This window comes from Sinocyclocheilus anshuiensis, unplaced genomic scaffold, assembly GCF_001515605.1.
Source record: "Sinocyclocheilus anshuiensis isolate Anshui unplaced genomic scaffold, SAMN03320099.WGS_v1.1 scaffold1053, whole genome shotgun sequence".
Taxonomy (NCBI): domain Eukaryota; kingdom Metazoa; phylum Chordata; class Actinopteri; order Cypriniformes; family Cyprinidae; genus Sinocyclocheilus; species Sinocyclocheilus anshuiensis.
In genome coordinates this window covers 1,103,585-1,127,796 of record NW_015555711.1, presented here as the reverse complement: position 1 = coordinate 1,127,796, position 24,212 = coordinate 1,103,585, and the positions used below count along the sequence as shown (strand labels likewise).

The window sequence follows — 24,212 nt, the reverse complement described above, 5'->3', positions numbered from 1 at the left end:
ATATATATCAGTCTGGCGAGTAAACAAAAAAATTTACTAGCCAATGGCGATTCAATTGCCAAGGTGTTCGTAGAGGGCTGCGTTCTGTCATTTATTAGTCTGTATATAATACAGCATGTGGTGTATGCCATGCCTCATCTTATTCATTTTTGTTAATAAACGTTTTGTAAGCTTGTCATTGTATCTTACTGTTTTATTGTTGTTGTGCTTTTTAATTAAGAATAACAATGAATCCATCTTTTGCTTTAGTCTTAAAAAGTGAAAGGTATAGATGTAAGCAAAACAGACAATTATCTTTTCTTGTAAAACGTGACAACAAGATCGCAAATTCAAAAGCGAAAGCATCTGAGAAAGTTAGTCGCAAAAGAGCAACCAGTGGGAAGAATGAGTCTGGAGCCCTGATGATGCTGTTTTGTTTATAGTTGTTTAAGCAACTTAATTATAATTGGTTTATAAACATTATTTTAAACATTATGCACTTTTTTTTCACAGATAGTCATGTTATCTTATGCTTTGAATAAACCTGCATTAGTAATATTTTGCTTGATGCACCCTCTTGTGGCCTCAAGAGAGAAGCCAAAAGCTTTTTTTCACCCTAACTGAAATTATGCACTTTAAATTCGAATATAATTCGAATTTTGATCATATTTAAGTCAAAAATTCGAATTTAGTTTTTCAGCCATTTTGACAGCCCTAGTGCGCATTAGGAAACTAATACACTTTAAAACATTTGCCATTACTGTTTACGCGTTCACACACGCAGTGACATCAGATGGCTACAGCATTAGATGTGCAGACAAACACGACGACCATTTACGCTGCAACTGTTCCCTGCCGTCAGATCGATATCATACTAAACCGTTTGACCAAACTCATTATAAATCCATAATCCAAGTCCAAGAGAAAACCTGGAGGATTTCATACCTGGTTACTATGGCAATAATCTCAGTCGAGCAAAAGTTGAAGCGTGTCGTGATCACAGTGTGAGCTGGGCTTGAGCTCCTGTGTGATAGTACTGAATTTCCAGGCTGTATAAAAGTTAACAAGAGCAACAGTTCTCTGGAGATTTATGAGCTTCTGTACTCTGACTGCTGCAGTGGCATTTAAGCAGAACAAGATGAATGCACTTGTCTGCAGGAGAGGTTCAGAGACATATGCGCTAATGAGTGAAAGTTCTTCATCAGCGTGTTGCTGCATCTACGACATGAAATTCACAGCAGCAGCTGATCACCTGTTGAACGAGTCAGAGTGTATTTTTATACTATGAAGAAAACGATAAATTCTCCTCCACAAGTGCAAAACAACCGATGAATTCAAGGAATCAACGAGCGCCAAGTTTTTTCTTGGCACCAGATGAAAGCAAACACGTTTTGTGTTTTTTTTTTCAGGATACAGTGAGAAACAGGCATGCTGGGTAGTGATATCAAGCTGAGCAGATAAACATTTTCAAATAATTGCCCTTTGAGATCTATAGCGGTGTAGGCACACAACTTTTGCTCTAGTTCAAGTACCGACACGCACGCACACACACACACACACACACACACACACACACACTTGCATGCTCATGAATTATTCAGTTATTCTTATTATAAGTTTCTATAGGGACTGATGTAAATGCAAGAGCCTTACATACATATATATATGTTACATCAGTATGTGTGCTGAAAAATTTAGTTTCATCTGTATCTAAATCGGCCCTCATCTTGACCATGAGCTGATCTAGCTAAGAGGAATATTTTTTGCCTTACGATGTTGTGAGTTTGAATCTTGTGCAACTGAACTGAATTTGTTTATAAATGTATCAGTAATGGAGTATTTAGCTGCATTTTATTTTGGGACTTTACTAGAATGGGAGGCATTTGGCAAATTAATAAATACATTTATTAATTAAAAATAAATAATAAACAAACACATAACAATGCAGATTTATATGGTTGAAACCCGCGAAATAACCTAGAGCAGTTATGCTTATGTTTCAGTTAGATAAAAGAATAACCAAATGAAATGTAAAAGAATCTAAACCCTGTCTGTCTCTGTGGGCTCCACATCACGACTTCACTGCGTCAGTGTCAAACTAACCCACACGGAGGGTTAATTATTTGCCAACGGTTTGACTTTTCCACAGAGCTAACCATTGCCATAGAAACAGAAGTGAAGATGAACTACTTTTTTTTTTTTCAGATTTGATATTGAATGAACATGATGTGAGTTTGTTTTATTATTATTATTATTTTTGGAAAAATAAAGTGGGAAGTTGGACGTTGCTTGTCAGGAGGCAGAACGTAGAAAGATTTTAAACTGATTTAAAATTAGTTAAGGATGTAACGTAAGGCTATGGATGAAGAAACGCTATAAAGAAAGAAAGAAAGAAAGAAAGAGGGGTATGTGAAAAGGGAATGTCTAATAATAATGTAGAGGACAGAAGGGAGGGAAAAATCAGTGAGAGATGAAGATCAACATGACTGAAAAGATGATGGGTGGAAACAGAGTGCATTAAATTTATCTCCACTGGGCTTCTTGGCCCTTCATTACTTAGTGGGCAGCTTTAGAGTAAGTGCCAGAAGAAGCATTAGCTGAATTGCTGGTAAAACTCCTCTTAAATGGCCCACAATTCTCCCCGAGGTTCAGCCAAGCTGAAGAAAGTAGATGGAGACAGGGGCGAAAGACTAGTCACCTATACAGTCTTTACCTGACCACAGTCGGAAATGTTTTATCAGATAAAACATTACATAAGAAAAAATGGCATCTTAAAAACCCGTTTTTGGCAGTGGCATATATATGGACAAATTTGAATTTGAGGACTCAATTTGTTACAAAATAAAATAAACAGATTTCAAGGAGGAGTTGAAACCTTCTAAATAAGATCTACTGTAGGGCTGGGCAGTACAGCTAAAAATGTACAGTACTGTGCAAACGTCTTAGGCCATTAGTATTTCACCAACAAAAAATGGTTTTAAGACAGTTATTTCTATCTTTTGCTGTAGTGTGTGTCAGTAGGGCTGTGTATTGCAAGCAAGGTAACGATACGATACGTATCCTTATACAGAGACCACGATACGATACTGTACGTATCACAATACACGACTACACTAAATTTAACCTAAGCAGAATTCAGTAAAACAGCTGTTTAATAAACGGTGCATACTATAGGGCCATTGCTAACCATAGGCAGAGCAGGCAGTTGGCCTCTGCATTATGAAGGGCCTTTCAACTGTACCACAGTATAACAATATAGGTAATGGTGTAGATTTCATATTAACATTGAGCATTCCTCACCAGGTACAATATTCTGTTTGCATCTTGTTGCAGCCCATAAATAATAATGTAGTTCTAATAAATATATTACAATACTCATTCAAATATGTTAATAAAAACATCTTTACATTGCTGGTAGGTTATCATTGCACAAATTAACACTCTCTACATTTAAAAAATAAAAACAAAAATTAGAAGCATTCTTAACTAATAACTGTAAACTGTAACTTAACTGTAGCTCATGCGCACATGTTCAGTCACTCACACAGATCACGCTGCGCACGCACACACACACATTCAGCCAAACTTCTCAGTGCTGCCCCGCAATTTTATCAGTCTTTCTCAGCAAGGAGTTGGTAACATAATTTCTGAAGCAATTAAAGCAACCGCTTCACTGTTAATAGAGAAACGTGGCAAAAACTGAGGTAATTAATACATACACAGCCTCTCTCTCTCTCTCTCTTGTTAATAAACACTTGATGAATTCCACTTTTTTGAGAATAGAATATCGAAGTGGCGATCACTAAACCGCAAGTTTACCGGTGTTTACAGAAAGATGGCACTTTTATCCACATTGGAGAGAGAGGGTTGCCAGGTTGACGAAAATAAGTGACACACTTAGCAGATATTTACATATTGTGCAAGTGTAAAGCTTGCTGCACACTAGATGATTTTCAAATCTTAACCGATTTTAAAACCATGGGAGACCACACCCAAGAGCTACACGGAAGCATTTTAAAAACAAATACCTGACAAATGTCTTGAATCGCACCATCTGAACAATGTCTTGACTCTTGAGGTGTGGTAACCACTTCGTGTTGTGGCCGCATTTCCACCTCGGAGGTGCATTATTTTCTAATAATTCAATGGACCGTTCTCAATTATTCCTTACTTAATTACAGCACTTCATGAAAAAATGGCTGCCAGCTTCTTAGATAAACTAGGTATTCTCAACTAGTTTATTTAGAAGGGGTGTGTGTGTGTGTGTGTGTGTGTGTGTGTGTGTGTGTGTGGCCATTGAGACCGATTATGATTCCTCAAAGATATGAATCTTTGTTTATTGTTGTTTTTATGAAGGCTGCATTTAAAATCCATTTGCTTCATAATCTGTGGCGGCACGTTTAAATGGGCATGACGCATGAAGGGGGAAAAACTGCAACAAGGCACTGTGAATGAAGGCAGTGATGTAAAACCAACTCATTTTCTTGCTTAGTGACTTACGAGAAGTGGATCACAGGACATAAAAGAACTCATAATGTGGCTGACGTGTACAGAAAATATACAGTAGAAGCCACTGAACCAGAAAACTCTGGTCAGTATAAAAGTGCAAGATTAAAAATATTTTAAATTAATGAGCATGGTTTGTAGTCTCCTATTTTGTCCATACAGTAAGCTGCATTCTCTGAAACTATTCATGTAGGTTTAACATATCTTAAATTTTGTGATCAAGAATATAGTCCAAAGAAAGTTACTAGACCAGAATATAGTGTGCTCTTTTACAAACATATCCCTGCTGTGATGGAGCATCTGCCTCCCCTCAAACTGACGCTGCTCAGCTACATCCAGACTCACAGCGGGAGCATGAGGCCGAGAGGACTGCTACAATGGAGTCATATTTGCATTGTGATGAAGCATTGTGGATGTTTATCATGTCTTCAATCCAGCACTGCATCTCACTTTTTCACATACAGTTTCTTTGCATGCACAAGATATCCTCAAGGTCATGGTACAGTGCGTATACAACTGACCTCCAGTCATTTACGTCTGCTCACTGATCTGTGTCTGAGAGACAACAGCAGCCACAAGCAACTCTAGCATGCTGCCTTACCTGACTGTTACTATGTCGTCTTAGCCTCAGATGGCATGCCCACGGGCCACCCACAGTCTGTTCACACAGCATCTGATGCATATTGCATACAAAAATGAACTCAGCAGTGCTAGTCTGAGTTTCCAGGAATATAAAGGGGATATTTACAGTCTTAATGCTCTTTTTCATTCAATGACCACATATGCTAAGCGACAAAACTGACAAAAAAGTACAACATAAGCACCATAAATGTAGTCCATGCTAAGAAAACCTGTCTACAAATGTATAAAATTCTGGACTGCTGCTGCTCTCCCTAAGAGCTGAGAACACAAAGGGCAATAGCAGAAGACCTCCTGAAAACCCTATAAACTGTGACTACAAAGACTTGTGTCCACTACCAGAAAAATATTACACAAGATACTGTAGGTGTTTATAAAAGGACAAGTGGGAAATCGCTGCTGCCAAAAAAGAGGAACGTCTTATGTTTGCCTTTAAACCATGTGGTTGTTCCACAGTGCTTCTGGGAAAAAGTTGTGTGGACAGTTGAACTTTTTGGCAAAAATGCATGTTGTGTTTAGAGGAAAAAGGGCACTGCACACCAACACCGAAACCTCATCTCAACTGTGAAGCGTGGTGGAAGGAGCACCATGGTTTAACTGCCTAAGGGTCTGAACATTTTTCAATCATTGACAAAACAATTAATTTAAAAGTGCATCAATACATTTTACCAGAGAATATCAGGACAGCAGTTCATGACTTCAAGCTTTAGAGAGGTTGAGTGATGCAACAAGACAAGGACCCAAATCATACAAAGTAATACCAACTAAAGAATGTCTGAGAAATAAGTCCTGACCTTATGCTAGTTGAGATGTTGTGGCATAACCAACAGAACTGTGCTATCAAGTCAACCCAAAAATTATCATAAGCTGTGGGGAGAGATGGTCCAAACATAGTCAAAAGTCTACAGGAAGAAATGTTTGGTGGAGGCTTTGTTGCTAAGAGAGGATCTACAAAAGACTAAATTCAAGGTTTAAATTCAGTTACTTTCATCATTCTGCACTGCCAATCATTACTCAGTGAATTCAATAAAATTGTGAGAAGTACAACTGTGCATTATTAGTTCAGTCAGATTGTGTTTGTCTGTAATCGATAGTTCAATTAAAATCAGGCTACATTTGATAAGCAACCAATGTAGAATCCAGACATTTTTGAAGGGTTCACAAAGTCATTATTAATACTATAAATAATTTAAATAATTTCACATTTTATATATAGAGAGTTTTAAAATTGAGGCCGCATGTTACAGCAATACTGGAAGTAGAAATTGGGGAAAACAACACTGTGAATGAAGTAAACGATGTAAAATCAACAAATGTTATTGCTCAAAGAGAATATAATCACAAGACAAAGGAATTCATAATTAGACTGCTGCGTACAGTAAATATACACCAGAAGCCATTGAGCCAGAAAACTCAGGACGTTTTTATGAAACTGCAAGATAAGTAGCCAATTAAAATGTTAGTGAGCATAGTTTGTAGTCTGCTATTTCCAGAGAGAATAAAAATCTATACAGGTTTGGAACAACATGAGGGGAAATAAATGATGACTGAATTTTCATTTTTCCTAACCTGTTCCAACGATTAGTGTACTGAAGTTTCTCTAGATGAAAAGAATCTATTAAATGTTAAATAATCAGATGAACAGGCTCAGTTGTAGAGCGCCCCAGCTGGGCCTGGGGATGGAGTGGGAATGATGCATGGTCGACAAGCTAGTGTAATAGAGACCATTCAGCACTGAGCCACACCACTATTCACAAAGACTCTGCAAGTGTAACAGCTGGCACAAAGCAGCACACAGTGAACTCTTGAGGCAATGGATTGTGGGATAGCATAGTCTTCCACCACCTGCTCAGGGGGAGATATGGCTTTCTCAAAATGAGCTCTGACCTCTATCTCTCCTCTGTGAAAGCACTCTAAATAAGAGCCGCTGGGTAAGTCAACACAGAGGACTGGTGGAGGGAAGCTGCCTGACCCACACATCTTCACTGTGCTCAGGTACAGCCGTCTCAGCAGGAGCTCAGACAGCTGACGCCTAGAGCACACAAACACTGAAATGACTTTGAAGTCTGGTCTGATGTAGAAAGGAATACCAACCATCTTTCACCATCATTTCCTTTTTACGTTTATTGACCTAGTGCAAAGTATTTTGCAAAGGGTTTTTGAACTTGTGCATTTAATAACACCCCGAGACAGCAAATTTGGTTGAGAAATGTAAGTAATATCAAACAACATATCGTGTGTTTTTCTACCCAAACACAGTTGTATTTCTTTAAACAGAATAGTTCATGCATAGCTTACTTATAAAGCCACATAACACCTTAAAGTGAACACTGAAGTCAAAGTTGACCTATTTAATTTCCTAAGCTCCTGGTCTGGTTGTGAGCGATTTATCGAAGCATTTTTTTTTCATGCTGTCTTGTAGTACTTTGTAAATACTTAATAACTTGCTCTTCTCAATTTTCCTTTTCGGCTGATATCACATACAGGATAGGTCACACAGGCTATTAGATGTTTAAAAAAAAAATAAAATAAAAAAATAAATAAAAAAAAGTCCAAGTAGCTATTTAGACATTGTTTTAGCACATTAGCATTCAGCTAGGATCTATTCTGGTAAAGTAACAGCTACTATTCACAATCTAGTCAATTCTTATGGTTTTTCCCAATTAACTCGGAAATGCCTAAAATTACATAAGTAAAATGGTTTGCTAATTGCAATTCAGGTTGCCTTTAAGATTATGGCTTAAAATGCACAAGAGAAAAATCTGTCAAGAAATGGATAAAAAAAATCTTTACCCATTAAAGTGAGGGTTAATTTTTCCATTGTTAAAATGTTACTCAGGCACGTGCAGAGGGGGGTGCTTTGAGGGCTCAAACCCCTGGCCAAAATGAACCAAAAGTGCCTCTCTCTCAACAATTATCAACAGTAATATTGTGGTCAATAAAACAAAATGCAATTGAATTCTAATCATTATGACAATGCTTATAATAAGTAACAAATGTCTCAAAACTAGGAAAATACGTTTATTTTTTACTTATGTCAGTCTGAGACGTCACTGCCAATGTATTGCTATAGACTGTATGGGTCTTAAACAAGCTCAAATTTCATTGGACAATGTGAAGTGGAGTGCATCTTCCTGGTGTTATTCATTAATCGTTTTAAAACTACGTAGACACTCTGTTTTCAGTTGTTGTTGTTGTTGTTATTTTTTAAACAAACCTGAAATTGCTAAAGTAGAAGAATTCGCATTAATTGCAAGTAGTGTTTAATTTACTCCTATTTACGTACTGTATATTGATATATCTGATGAAACTATCATTGTTGGTTAAATGAAGCCCAAGTGCCAACGACAGGCCTATTATGTGAAGCGTAAACAGTTCACAAAAAGAACATGCAAAGGACTCTATTTTTATAATTATGCATATAATTTTACCATAGTAATTGTTAAATTGGAATTATTCCGAATATAAATGCCCCTTTTTTACATTTGAGCCCCTGCTCCCGAGGAACTCTGCACGTCCCTGATGTTCCTATCCCGGTTTGATATTCAGAGAAAATTATTAGTAATTAACTTGAAATAAAGTTTTGTTTTTAAACGTTTTTTTCCACCTTCATTCAAAAATTATTCAAAAGGTTATTTAAATTTTATATGTGTCTAAAGTGGTTTATGACTTTAAGGAATATATTTCAAAAGCAGATCTTGCATTGGCAAAGTGACTACACTAACATGAGGATATTCAATATCCTGACTGTGGAAAAAGGAGGAGTTGGGGATGGAGGAGGGTAATTTGCTCCTGAGCAAGTGAAAAAGCTGCTGAATAATACTGAATAGACCTTATATAGGAATGCTGTGATAGGAGTCGTACTCCTATAGGTAGATGTGCATCAGCTGAGAGTCAGCCGACAGCAAGCTAGACTCACGTGCTCTGCCAGAACTAACGCTGTATGCTTAATTTCTGTGCATTCTCATATAATTCCATTCTTGTTCATTTATGTCAATCTGCATTGTTTGCGTTGTTTAATATTGGATATTCATTCTCCCCCCACCCACCCAGCCACCCACCCAAAATTAATTTCATGCCTGTAAAACCCTCCCTAAATACAGGTGCATCTCAATAAATTAGAATGTCGTGGAAAAGAATGAACATACTTTCCAGAAGGCCAACAATTCACTAAAAATGTTTTTTTTTTATTGGTCTTATGAAGTATTCTAATTTGTTGAGATAGTGAATTGGTGGGTTTTTGTTAAATGTGAGCCAAAATCATCACAATTAAAAGAACCAAAGCCTTAAACTACTTCAGTCTGTGTGCATTGAATTGATTTAATACACGAGTTTCACAATTTGAGTTGAATTACTGAAATAAATGAACTTTTCCATGACATTCTTATTTATTGAGATGCACCTGTACATTGGCTGCTAATCAAAAACATAATTAAATACTATAACATAATTAAATATTTGCCATTTAAATGTTACTTGCAAAAATTTGGTTATACATGGCTACATTTGCCAGCCAGACAAACAAAGAACAATCTGTTTGAAGGGAGCAGTCATTATTTTTATAGTTCTGTTTGGTGCCAAAGTTCCATACTTCTCCTTTAACTTAACTACATTTCCACAGACCCAAGATATTCTGAATGCATGAAACACATGGCAACACAGTATCTATGGAACTATGTACGTGCATGAGAACAGATTGTGAAAAGTAAAGACGTCTGCTGGATTTTGTGAAAGTGAGCTCAACACTTTAGCTGTGGACTGTAGCCAGCGGCAAAAGCATTGACTGTCAGAGAAGCACAATCCCCCCAAAAGCTCCCCTAGGGAAAGAAAATCATCTTAAAGTGGGGTGAAGAATGTTACAAGCCGCCAGATCTGAGACAATTACTTCATGTGGGAGAAACTCTTTAATCGTCTTCCTTTCAGAGCGTTAAATTGTAGCTCAAGTATACTGAGGGATTTCTCTAAAGCTAACGTGATGAAGTCTGTGGATGTAGATCAAGGTGACTGATGAACATTCAAAAGCACAGAGCAACTACATTTGTGAGAATGTTTCAGACTAGTTCTTATTTGATGGGTTGTAATCAATGCAATGATTAATAAATGCAAATAATAAAATGCAACAAACTGTATAAATCATAGTGTAATCCAATCAAACTGTACTTTGGCCCAAATTCATCTGTCACTTAGTAAAAACTAGACAAAATAGGCAGATGTCAATACAGGCAGGCTGTGTAACACGTTCTCCACCTCAAAAACAACAGAAAAAAATATACAAGGTTAAAAACAAAAATTGACCCAGAACATAAATGCATAAAATATCACTGTGTGCTGAATTTTCAGCTGCCAAGAGCATGAAATCACCCATTTTTTATGAGGCACTCAGAAACTAAACACTATAAAACAACTTCAAACAAGCCAGTTGAGATTTTTCATTTGTTTTTCATTGCATTATTAATAAATTACCATAACTTACCAACTCTAAAATAATAAAATTGTACCCAAGTAATATATTTGTTGACTGATCCGGAAAAAAGTTAAAGGTTAATTATTAAAAAGAATAGTTAAGCATAAGTTCACAAATTAAATATACTGTTTAAATTGTTACTGCATTGAGTTATTTTGGAATCAATTTAAAATGAATAAATTTACAATAAATACATTTTAAAAAACTTAATAAATAGAATATTGATTACATTGTTAATGTAAAAATATGAAAGATTTTTTCTTCTTTTTCTGATAGTGTAAGTAATGTTTATATATATATATATTTTTTATTGTAAATATATTCATTTTAAATTTCATCCAGGCCTTTTTATGTTGCTGAGCTCACCAGTGCATTCGTTTTTTCTCAGAATGTACCAAACTTTTGATTTGGCCACTCCTAATGTTCCTGCTATCTCTAATGGATTTGTTTTGTTTTTGAAGTCTAACAATTGTCACTTTTTCACTTGTATGGAGAGATCCTTTGACTGCATGATGTGGGTTCACAGCAACAGCTTCCAAATGCAAATGGCACACTTAGAATCAACTCTAGAACTTCTACCTGCTTAATTGATGTAGAAATAACAAAGGAATAGCCCACATCTGTCCATGAAACGGCTTTTGAGTCAATTGTCCAATTACTTATGATCCCTTGAAAAAGGGGGGAGGTATATATTAAAGAGCTGTAATTCCTTAACCTTTCCTCCGATTGTGATGAGAATACCCTCAGATTAAAGATCAGGGTATGCACTTTAAGCCCATATTCATTATATAACTGTAACTTGAATATGTTTTAGTCAGCAGCTAAAATAATAAAAATTGTGTCTGTGTCCAAATATATATGCACTGCTTTTATGAAGAGGTTGCCAGGTTTTCACAACAAAACCCGCCCAATCGCGTTTCGAGGGAGTCCCCCGTTAAAAATCGCGGTCCAGGATAAAATACGCATGTTTTGGCGGGGTTCCCCTGGTAAAATTCGCATTCCAGGGGCTAAATATCACGTTAATGCGGTCGTTTTTCAACCCCCATGGATCTAACTGTGTGTGCGTGTACATATATATTAGGGTTGTGCATCTCATGACTCAGGCCGATACGATACGCATCTCGATGCATAGCCAGCGATACGATACATTAAAGATACACATGAAGCAGCTACCGATGCGATACGATTCACCCCTGTTACGATGCAGTGTGATCCGATTCTGATTCGATTCGATTCAACACAATGCGATTCGAGACAATACGATGCAATTCGAGACAATACGATGCAATGGAAAAAATATGATCACTTTTAATGCCTCAAGGCCTGTTTCATAAAACAAGTTTACCAAATAAGCCAGGCTTATTTCAGTTAGTCTTACTAATTGTCAAATGATTTGGTTCCATATAGCAAATTTAACATAGATCAACTTCAGTCACTGTGGCAATTTATGCTGGGAAACTAACCTGGTCTAAAGCAGGTTAACTATCAGACTAAGCTGAGTTCCTCTAAGTTTTTTTTTTTTTTACAGTTTCTAGCCAAGCAGAAAGGCTCTCTCTGGTTTTATGACAGCTGTACCTTTGCAGAACAGATAGCAGAACATTAGAACATTACAATCTAAAATTGCTCTTTAAAGCATTAAAATAACTAAATTAAAAGTTAAAATCACTTAATTAAAATTTAAATAAATAATAAAGAAAATGACTTCTAAACTGCTATAAGAAACACATTAACTAATTTGAGTTTAGTAATTAGTACTGAACTTACATTTGATTTACCCATTACAATAGTACCTTTACAGTTACTGCTATCATAAAAATACTTATATGAAGGTTTAAAATTGTACAAAAGGCACATTTAATGTCCGACAACAAATATTTTAGCAAAATGTATATTTTACTCAGAATTATTGCGCTCCTATTCGATTGCGCTCAGTCTGTTTAGCGCGCATGTGCGCAGCAGCGCTCGTTTACTCGCTTAAGCCTCGCCCACTCCTGACAGCAAAATGAATATATTTGCATGACTTTCTAACATTTACAGATGAAAAATATACCTGTGACATGTCAGTTATGCACTGAGGAACACACAATGTCTCAAATGCATTAAGCAGCACAAATATATTCGCTGTTTGCCATGGTGGATCGATTTGATCCATGATCTACATTACGGGCTGCTTAAGAATAAGCTCGCACAAATTAGTGAGATTGTGTGAACTTAATTAGTCGTTTATGGAACCGCTTTAGCCCCGATTGATTTGTTCAGTTTTTTCCTCGGTTTCCGTGGTGTTGTGATTCGTCATATTCACGCAGCAGCGGTGATGAGAGAGCGCGTTTGACAAACAAATACATAGATCACAGATTATTGGTCACTTTCTAAATAATATAAGTATAGCGCATCCACTAGTAATTATATATACATAAATCGTTTTTTACCGATGCAAATATGTTAGAAACGATGCATCGCGATACATATGCCGACTTGTAGGCGATACACACTTTTTTAAACCGATGCATCGCATCGTTAACTTTTTATGACGATGCACCGAGCGAATCAGGCAATCTTCCCATCCCTAATATATATATATATATATATATATATATATATATGTGTGTGTGTGTGTGTGTGTGTGTGTGTACATACACATATTTTATTATGTGTTTATGTTTAACACTACATGAACTACTTTGGTACAGAATGTAGGCCTACTGTAGTCTGAGAATCTTGTGTGATTGTAACGATACAGAAAGAAATCTTTTTAAATAATATTTTTAGGTATTGAGGGCAATGTGACTTCAAAGATCAGTGAATGAAACAGACAAAAAAACTTCCATAAAATCACACACACACTCAGATACAATCAACATCAGACATGCACACACACACACACACACACACAGGTTGACTGGTTTCAGAAAAGACTAATGAGCTCTACAGTGATTGAGGATGCATTTAGATCAGCTCAATTAGAAGAGCATCAAAAATGCACCTCGACACAGGTGTCAGAAAGAAAGAGAGATGGGACAGACATACACGATGGAAAATAGCAGTTGTATGTATTCTTCCCTATTCTTCACGCTTCCTCAGAAGAAAGTGGCCCGGCACACCACACAGCGATCAAACGTGTGCCGCACACAGAGGTCGCAAGGCAACATCAAACAGCCCTTGCACAATAGCAGAGAGGAAGGGACTAATGCTTTCAGCGTCTTTTATTTTAGATTGCGTGTATGTGTGCACGTAACGAAGGCTTGCGGTTGGGATTTCCGTGTACGTGCAAAAGCTACATTGTGTTCTTTGAGCACCATCTGTGTCGCAAGTTACCGCATCCAATAATAAAAAAATTAGTAGGTGAAACTTTCATTTTTCGAAAATTTGAGTTTAAAGTGTGTTTGTTTGCACAGCTGTCTCGTTCCTACGTGAAGCAGAGATGGATGTGTTACCATAGTGATCTGCATCTCCGCTCACTCCCCAGACAAATTTATATAATGAGATCACACAAACACATGCAACACACGAACACGACATCATCTTCACGGCTGTGGCGATAACCGAATGGCAAACACATACTAGTCTAGTAACATTTTATCAGCAGCTTGCACACCTACACACAACATGGGCTGCTTTAAAGGGTTAGTTCACCCAAAAATTTAAATTAGCCCATTTCCGGGGGAATTACATATGAGGTCAGCGCTGCTGCGCATGTGCGGCTCAGAAGTGACGCACGCGGAGAGATCGAAACAAAACAACGGTCACTTATTAGAAGTACAAAACGAGGATTTGTAAAGAAGAATGTCGGAGGATTTCGATATAAGCCAAGAGGAGACTGGTTTTCCTTTTGGCTTGTCATTTATATTGCTATAGCTTCTTATATTTGTAATTCTTGTTCTTTTCTAAATACTGTTAATTGAAATGATTTGTCATGGAGTGAGGAGAACTAAAATAGCCTATCTATGTTTACAGTGTTTATTATAATGTTTGTAAACATTTCGCATCGGCATTAGGCCTATTTCTGAATGAAATAATAAAATGCGACTTATGTTTTTTTTTCCCTAAAAAACCCATTTTTTATACGCGTAGCGTATTTTAACCATGCAGCAAACCGTTTTAAATATTTTGATAAATTACTGAAAAAATAAATAATTAAATGACTTTTTAAACCGTTTAACTGATTGTATTAATCGGTCAAAATTCTTACCGTCGGTTAACCGGTTAAACGGTTAAAATGGACATCCCTACTTACAACTGAATGTGCTGAGGCAAACATTAACCATGTTCTGCTAAAATGTGTTACATTTTTATTCATTTAGGTGAACTGACTCACTTGGATGGTTTATGCAAATGAACTAATTCAAAACAACAATTCAGCCATTTGAGTACCAGCGTGGCATTTTAGGTCTTATCATTGAAAATTGTTCATTTAAAAATGCTAGAAAAATACAGCTGATTATGAATCATATTTTAAAATCTATTGAATCTATTGTTAAAAAGATTTTGCACACCAAAAGGTAATGAATGTGTTATACAGACAATGTTTGCATCTGACATATTTAATTGTAAGAAGAAAATGGTTCATTTAGGAATTTGAGCCATTTCCATCTGAAATCAACATCAGAGAATGCACTATAATATCTCATGAATAATCATGAGACTGCAGAGCTTTATCCTATGAGAAGGCGTGGCCTCATAATTATTCATGATACCATGTGACATTTTCTCAAGACCTGCACTTCAAACGCTCAGGCACTTCAGCGAGTTGATGCCGTCCTAAAACACGTTTCATGCGTCTTGTCTGCTTGGCTTCCAGCGCATATGCTTTTAATCAATGACAGATGTTTATGTGCAACAAGAATTTATTACATAACAGTTTCTAGATTTATGGAGAGGTGGACCAAGGTTCATTTGAGATGTTTCCACTAACACAAACAGCATCAATCCATCCATCCATCCATAATCTGAGTGTGTTAACCAACTATAATTAACTAATTATATACATCAACTATATATATCTCGAAATTTATTAAAAATGCAAATGCTCATTTAAGTATATTTTCAAAGCATAATACAAATGCAAACAGCTCAGCATTTATGTGTTTAAAGTATAGGCATAAATCTTATTTATTCATAATTCATTCGTAATTTAATTTGTTGAAATTATTAATAGTTTGATGCTCGACAAGCTACAGCTTCCCCATGTAAGCAAATTTTCTGCAGTTTCTTGTTTGTTTAACATTGACACAATCATATAGCACAACAATATTTTTTATTACAGATTTTTTTAGCACTCAATAATGAGGAACACTGTAAGAGCTGACCTCAATTCTTACTTGTACATTTATCTTTTAAAGAAGCAGCACTCTCACTGCATTTCTGCATAATTTACCGAGGGAAAGCTCACTTAGCCTGAATCACATACTTTCAGGAAAAATGGACCAAATGGTTCCACCAGGATTACAGCAGAGACATTCACCGACATACTTTCAAATAAATCATCTCCAGGAGCTATCAGAGCAAGCGGTTTGGAAGAGTCTCTTACTGTGGTGTATTTGATGAACACAGAGGGCATTATGGGTATTAAGGGGGCAGAAGGGCAATAAGCACTTCTCTCTGCCTCTCTTGTGAAGAGAGTAAGAGGCGAGTAGCAGAGCAGCAAGTGAATCATGGATTGGCATTGTAACTCAGCCTGTTCCGTTCTAAAAATGTCTCTGGGTCAAACACACACACAAACGCACACACACACACACACACACACACACACACACACACACACACAGAGATTTACACACCTGTTGCCTGGCAACAAGAATGCTCTCTTGATCAAATGATGGTAGGAAAGTGAGAGGGATGGTAGAGAGGGAGATACAGATAGCAGCAGTCAGAGAGAGAGACAGAGACCACTGTCACAGGGTTGCTAACTTAAGCAGAAGAAAACAACGGACAATTTATTTTCAGGACAACTTAAGAAGACCTTCATCTATATACTATATATGCTTTTTGAGATGTATGTGAACTTTTTTGTATGTGGAAGGGATGGATGATAGAATCAGAATTTAATCTGATTTAATTTTTAATCTCAGGCATTTTTCAATATCAGCTAAAATAATTATCAGTTTATTAATCAATTATAATCAAATAATTATCAATTATTTTGTAAGTCAGAAATCAGTGCATTCCTGATTTTCATGTCATACAAAAGTGTCCCACATCACATATAAATTTAGCTACCTAGTAATTATATTATATATTATGCGTAGTACAGGTGCATCTCAATAAATTAGAATGTCGTGCAAAAGTTCATTTATTTCAGTAATTCAACTCAAATTGTGAAACTCGTGTATTAAATAAATTCAATGCACACAGACTGAAGTAGTTTAAGTCTTTGGTTCTTTTAATTGTTATGATTTTGGCTCACATTTAACAAAAACCTAAAAGAACCAAAGACTTAAACTACTTCAGTCTGTGTGCATTTAATTTATTTAATACACGAGTTTCACAATTTCACTTGAATTACTGAAATAAATGAACTTTTCCACGACATTCTAATTTATTGAGATGCACCACTTATGTACTTATGTGCGTAGTAATCTGTCCTCAACCATGCTCACATTCATAAAACCAAATTAAATCAATTTGTAAAATCAAATCCAATAACAAATTCAATATCAAATTTAGTTAACAACACAGTAACAAATCCAGTGAAAAATGTGCACCAATGCAAGAAACTGACTGAACGTGACTAATTGTCTTCACATTTCACCCTTCAAAAAATGCATGCATTACCCTTCAAAAGTTTGGGGTCAGTATGATTTTTTAAAAAGAAATTAACACTTTTATTCAGTAATGATACTGTACATTAAATGTATCAAAAGTGAGAGCAAAGACATTTATAATGTTATACAAAATATTTTGATATTAAATAATAGCTATTCATTTTTAGCTATTTCAATGTTTTTAGCATTGATAATAATAAAAAAAAATGTATCTTAAACACCAAATCAGCATATTAGAATGATTTCTGAAGGATCATGTGACACAGAAGACTGGATTAATGGTGCTGAAAATTCCCTAAATTTTGAACAGAGTATATACAGTGTGTGTGTGTGTGTGTGTGTGTGTGTGTGATAGCAACAGCAAATGTAATGGTGTTCTTACCCAACTTGCAGAAAACCTGTTTATTTTTCACATTCATCACTTTATTTGTTTTCTATTCTAATCTGTCATTTACAATGCAGACACAAAATTGACATAAATACCAAAGTGTTATCAGCAATATTTCAGGAGCTAAACAAAACCGTGAGACAAACTGCATCCCGCATTGGATTTAACACGGGATGAGTCTGTATCATATTGTTATGGTTGGCAACCCTATCTGACATTCGTGTTTCCTTCAGAGCGCTGGAGAGACACTCTGTTCCCTCAGTTATAAGTCTGAAATCAAAAAGGCCTTGTCTGCCTAAATAGCCATCTACTTCAAGTGACAAACAGGTCAGCATGATTCTGACACGTCCTCGCACCGCAGCACACATCAGAACATTCATGTTTAACAGCAAAGATATAAGGACTTCTGTGGTTTTGACCAGCCACAGCTGCACTTCTCAAGCTTGAGTCTCTATTATTGTCTTTATCACAAACAGCATCAGCTAAAAAAAATCCTTCTTTCTTATGATTGAGATCAAATTCAGTATGGGATGTCTTATTTACAAAATCCAGATGGTTTGGCTCAGACCCTGATTGATATTTGGATACAGAATGTGTCTGATAAGCCAAAGGGGTGCAAAGGAACATGGGATTTCAAAGCCATACAAATACAGATCGGACCCTCAAAGCAAATTGCCCCTAAGATGACATGAAGGATATCAAAGAGAACAAGCACCACTGACAAAAAGAGAGAGAGAGAGAGGTGAAAACACAGGTCTTTGATACTAAGGCCTGGAAACAAAATTATGGCTTCATACGGCCTGTTTTAGGACCTTAATGCTTTTTGTGACACAAAAGGACATGATGAATTACGATGATACACTGATAGTAGGAGGTGATGTGATAGACTGTCAGTCGAAAATGAAAGAAACGTTGTGTCAGGAACAATCTGGTAAGTTAGATGGATCTCACAGCAGCTTGTGTCAGAAAATAAACCCCTTCAGGATGATAAAAAAAAAATTGTGTCAAGGTCCCGATCACCCTGATGCAATAATGACAAATTATTAAATTATGACATTACACGGCTGCTTGCCAAGTAAATTAATTAATGTACTAAAATTATCAGAAATTATTTTATAATGTGAAAGAAAACAGACATGAAACTACAGCATAGCGTATGAGGTCATACACTCATTATACAAAAATATTTGACCAGCAAGAAACAACTATTCCAGAAAGCTGTATAATAATATCTTTCAAGTTTAATTTATCAGGCCACATGGTGGTGGCATATGGCAATTAGCATGCACTTGTTTTAATAAGGCAAGGCATGGATCATGCTGGTATTTTTATTCTTGTATGATTTGTGCACCCTGAAAGGGAACACAAGAGACTCTAACTTTATGGAGACTGAACAACAGAGGCATAATTATTAACACACTAATGCACATGGATAAACACACGTTACACAATCCTGCAGCTCCTTCCCCAGCGTGTTCATGTTCTTTCACATATAAAAGTGGCAACAAATTCATATCAATTGGACCTGACAGCAAACCTACCACATTAAATGGTGTTACTCTTTTTACATGCTGAGAGGTTAGTCAATCATAACAGAGGTCATTTACATAGAGGTACAGTAGCAAAAGACTGTTTTAAAGGAGCAGCTCACCCAAAAGTCAACATCTGTCATTATTTACTAACGTAAATGATACTTATGATACTTTTATGTTGCTCTTCTGCTTCACGAAAGAAATAAAGTCTTATAGGTTTGGAACAACACAAGAGTGAATAAATTATATTTAATTTATTATTATTATTATTATTCTGTGATGCCTATTAATAAGTAACAATAATATTAATAATAATTGATTATTATCAATTAATAATCATGACCAAAGTATTCATTAAAGAACCACAGGCTTATGAGCTCTCTCTGGCACATGAATACAGGTCTTGTTTTAGCCGGCCTGCTGATAGCTTTAAAACGGATCCACAGAACTGATCAGTCCGGGCCTGAATACGGCTCAGCTGGTGAAATGCGGCTTAGCAGAAGTGAATCCCTGTGAATAAACACTCTTCCTCAGGGTCTCAAACTGGATAAACTCTCACCTGAACACACACCTACACAAGCTAAATAGGAGGGAGATACTTTTCTCTGCAGTGTAATGCTTTGTGTCACAGTATGGCATGACTGATGCCTTGATTTGGAGCTGGTATATTCGGAGCACTCTAGAGGCGCCAGCTACGAGAGACATTCATTACAACCACAGTGATTGTAGAAAAGATAACAGCAGCCAAGATTATACGGCTAATCGTGCTCTGACAGGAAGGCAGCAGAAAGACAAGAGAGGAGCCAAACTTTGTTTTCACCAATTACAGTCTAATGTTTTTCTACACACTGCTGCTTCCTGATGTTTCAGAACCAAACAATGACCGTTTAGCCTGAGAGCAGCAGAAATTAATCAAGACAATTTAGGTAAGAAGTATTATTGTCTTGTTTTTCAGTAAAACATCTAAACATCCTTAAAAATGCGATCAATTTACTTGGCGAACAATATGACATGCTAATACTTTTCACTTTTTATTAATTTATTCCAAAAATAAATAAAAATGCCATTCAAGCATACAAAGAATATATTTTTGTATGATTAGCATGTTTTTAATTTCCATATTAAAGTTGGGGAGCATAAAGTAAAAAATATCAGGGTGATACAACTGCCTGATACCACTAGAAAGAAAAAAGCCCTTATTAAAAGAATGACATTTTTGAAAAGTATTTTGTAATAGTCTTTAATTTATTTAATTTTTTTGCTTCAGTATTAATATTTGAAAAACATTTGTCTGTCAAATAAGCAAGTGGTGTAACTAGCATTCAGAAATAACTAAACAGGAAATGACATCACAGAGAGTGATGCTGACTGACTGCGTGCCAAGATCAATTAGATATTATTTTAAAAACATTAAAATATTAGATATTTTGACTTTTGAGGCAGGTTAGTTCAGATTGTGGTGCACCTCCCCCAAAAAGTAATGACACTTTTTAATGAATAATTCCTGATAATTGTAAAAATGTGTTTTTCTTGAAAAATATATATGGAAAAAATATACGGAATTAATAATGTGTATGATCACGTGCAATCAAGGTAAACTTGAAACACTTGAAACTAATGAACACTTTTCTTTATTCATGGACACTCTTACTTCTCATTAACCCCAGAAGCAAACTAGCAAAAAATACTAAGACTTATTTTTTAGAGAAAATGCAATTAATTAAGTTCATTTTTCTTACCCCATTATCAAATTAGGCATAAACAAACAATATTTAGTGAGGTTCATGCCTAATTTGACAACAGGGTAAGAAAAATAAGCATAATTAATGGCATATTCTCTGAAAACATGTCTTTTAATATCTTATACAATTTTGCTTCAAGTTTTTAGACTTTGTTTTTAATTGGAAAAACTTTTTTGCAGTGTAACAATAATTAAAAAAAATTGACCAGTGCAGTCTTTTCAACAAAGAAGGAAACACTGTTCTTACCTTTCTCCAGTGTGGTGATCCCCATGGAGGGCTGCCCCAGTCCCGTCTTCCTCTCCCACTTGCCCTCATCAGGGTGATACACTTCCACCGAGGCCAGCGGGCTCTGCTGTGCATCCATGCCTCCCATGACCATCAGCTGGTCTCCGACAACCACGGCAGACGCCCCGGCCCGTGCGGTGGGGAGAGAGGGCAGCTCGCACCAGCGCTGGCTCTCCAGATCCAGCACCTCGGCTGAGTCCAGAGGGAGGCCGTTCTCGCTGCAGCCCCCCAGCACATAGAGGCGTCCGGCCCAGAGCACAGGCGTGCAGTACACACGCTGCGTGGCCATGGAGGGGAACACCTCCCAGTACAGAGACTTCACCGGGCTCAAAGCCATCTCGGGGATGGGCATGGCTCCAGGACGGCACGCCAGCAACAGAGCATGACACAGGCACGGAGGGGGAGGGCCGAGGAACGCGAAACTCAAGGCAAATGCATCAACGATCCACCAGGCTAGAGAGGCTGCAACTGTCAGTCTGCCAGAGACCTCTCTCGCTGGTAGAGGGAGAAGAGCGTTTCCTTCAGCGCTGTCTGTGAAGAACTAGCCCTCACTCCCTCTTGATGATTTATTCATTTTTGTTGCTGCTCTTAAAAGGTGCATCAGGCCCTTTTAAGTCTTTCCTGTCGTGTTCCACGAGCCGTGCAGTTGTAAAAATATATGGCAAGAATGTGTAACCCCGACACGAAATAAACTAATTTATCCACGTGGAATGCCGCTCTGTTGTCCTGCCAAATGTGTCGGTGCGACCCTCATGACTGCCGCTGCAAGGAACAGGAAAAGAGAGACAGTAACAGAGCAAGCACAAGATAAAAGACAATATAATCTCGCTAATCAAAGAGAAAATTCCCAGCTTGCCGAAAGCTGATGTGTGGACGGAGGCAAGCTGTTGGTGGAGCTTGTGGTGCTCATCTGATCCGCTCTTACACTTATTCAAATAAACCGTATAATTCAATGGCCAGAGCGCTGACATTTACCATTCACTATTTACTGCCAGGGGCTCAAGGGTAGATGTACGTGTGTGTGTGTGTGTGTGTGTGTGTGAAGGTGTTTGGCCACAGAGCAGCAGTCTGGACCTCTCCAAAGGTCACTGCGTCTGCAGGGACCAGCGGCCCTGGATAGTCACTGAAGCAGGCTAATTTGAACCTGTGCCTCATTAATTAAAGGCTTCATTATGGCTGGATGTGTGAATGGGATGTCAGTGGAGGAGAGAAAAAGAAGCACTAGAAAGGTTACAGACGTTACACTCAAAAACTTACTAGGTGCACGTGTGAAAGAGAGTGGGATCTCTTGCGCTTCTTTTAGGAAATCGCATAGGTAAAGAGAACAAAAAACGTGAGGAAAGCAGATCAGATGTCTCTGTGCATCCCTCTAAAAAATGGCAGCGTATCTCCAGATGTAGAGATGCTTCCTCCGTGGTCTAAATCGGTTTGGCTGTGTAATTAAGATGCTGTGGATGTTGAGCCCAAGCCACATGCTACGACACACAGTGCAGGAGGGCTAACGGCTCCAGACTGACTAAAAATTATGCAGAAAAACATCAGTTTCATCTGGAGCAAAAGTGCTGCCGCTGGGCGCTCTCACCGAGTACAATTAGTCCATATCATATGACACCATCAAGCTCTTCTTTGGGTTTAAAGATAAAGGGGCAGTTTTGTAAGTAAAATTAATCCTGTCAGTCAGCTTTTAGTACACTTTCCTTGGCTTTTCGTCCATGTAAAGAGAAAAGACAGACGCCCAGGTCTAATTTCCTACAGATGTCAGGAACATAGGAAAAATCCCAGCTGTTTAAGCTCTAGTTTCCTTGCTGTAGACTTTAATCCACATAGAAAGAAGTGGGGGATTTGTGGGAGATGATGTCATCATGGGTATGTGCTGTCCAGTAGATCCGTGGGATAAACATCAGCTCCTGTCTGCATAGCCTAGAAAACACAGAGGAAGTTACAATAAACAAAACTAAGTACTGTAAGAATGATGGAAGGAGAAAAAAAGAGGGAGAAAGAGGCAGAGAGCCAATTAGAGAAACAGATGTTTATGTTGTGTTTTTGGAAGGACTCCTATCTATAATTAGGCAGAGACATCATGTCTTGCATAAAGAGTCATATTGAGGCTAAAAATGCAGATGGCAACCAAACTAGAAGCATATAAGCCTGTGTTTATAGTTTACACCACTAAAAAACGTTCATAATAAAAATACAGACTATGGCGTGTCTAAGCATCTTTTTCCTCCCCAGTGAGTGAATTCACTTGTGCTATTGTTTTTAAAAAACCTTTTGGGACCCAGCAGTAATGGTGTCCTAACCTATGAAATTGATTTTCTATGAAGTATGTGCTCACAGGGAGACATTTCTGCACTCACACACTTCTCCACACTAACTTAAGGTGAGCTGTATTTAGAGCCAGAGCCCTAAAAAGGCACGATTTGACAGAAACGTGTGTTTTTTAAGGGTGCTGTATTCTACTGAAGCAGGGAAAGCTGTTTTTCTTATTTTTTCCGTCAGGTAGCAACCATGATGAGAGACCCCGAGACAGGTGCAGTCTTCATTTAGGCACATTTCTCAATTTCAGACAGTTAGAGGCCCTTGAATCCTCAGAGCACACAGCAAGATCACATGCACAGACAGCTGTTAAGGTTTATAAAATAAAATAAAAAAAATCACACATTTAATGAAATCAGAGAAATCAAAGCAGAAATCAAAAACAGAGATGCACAATTACTCTGCAAAAATAATTTCCTTAACGGGTATTTTCATTTTGTTTTCCCATTAAAAATATCTAAACATCCTTGAAACATAATTTATCAAAGGAGTTAAGAATAAACTTAATTCAATGTTGATATATCAAGTCTTAATATCATATGCAAACTATGGTTTATGTAAATAGGTTTACACATTGTTATTAGACAAAAATACTAATTA

General features: G+C 37.1%; 1 protein-coding gene across 1 annotated transcript in view; it reads right to left on the bottom strand.

Moving 5' to 3' along the window:
- Nucleotides 1-23,119, bottom strand: part of LOC107671938 (kelch domain-containing protein 8B-like) — a 103,620-nt gene extending 80,501 nt beyond the window's left edge. The window contains exon 1 of the mRNA XM_016464950.1: nt 21,258-23,119. Coding sequence (XP_016320436.1) covers nt 21,258-21,648 — 391 coding nt within the window. The 5' untranslated portion in view covers nt 21,649-23,119. The remainder of the gene's footprint in view (nt 1-21,257) is intronic.
- Nucleotides 23,120-24,212: the final 1,093 nt, after the last annotated feature.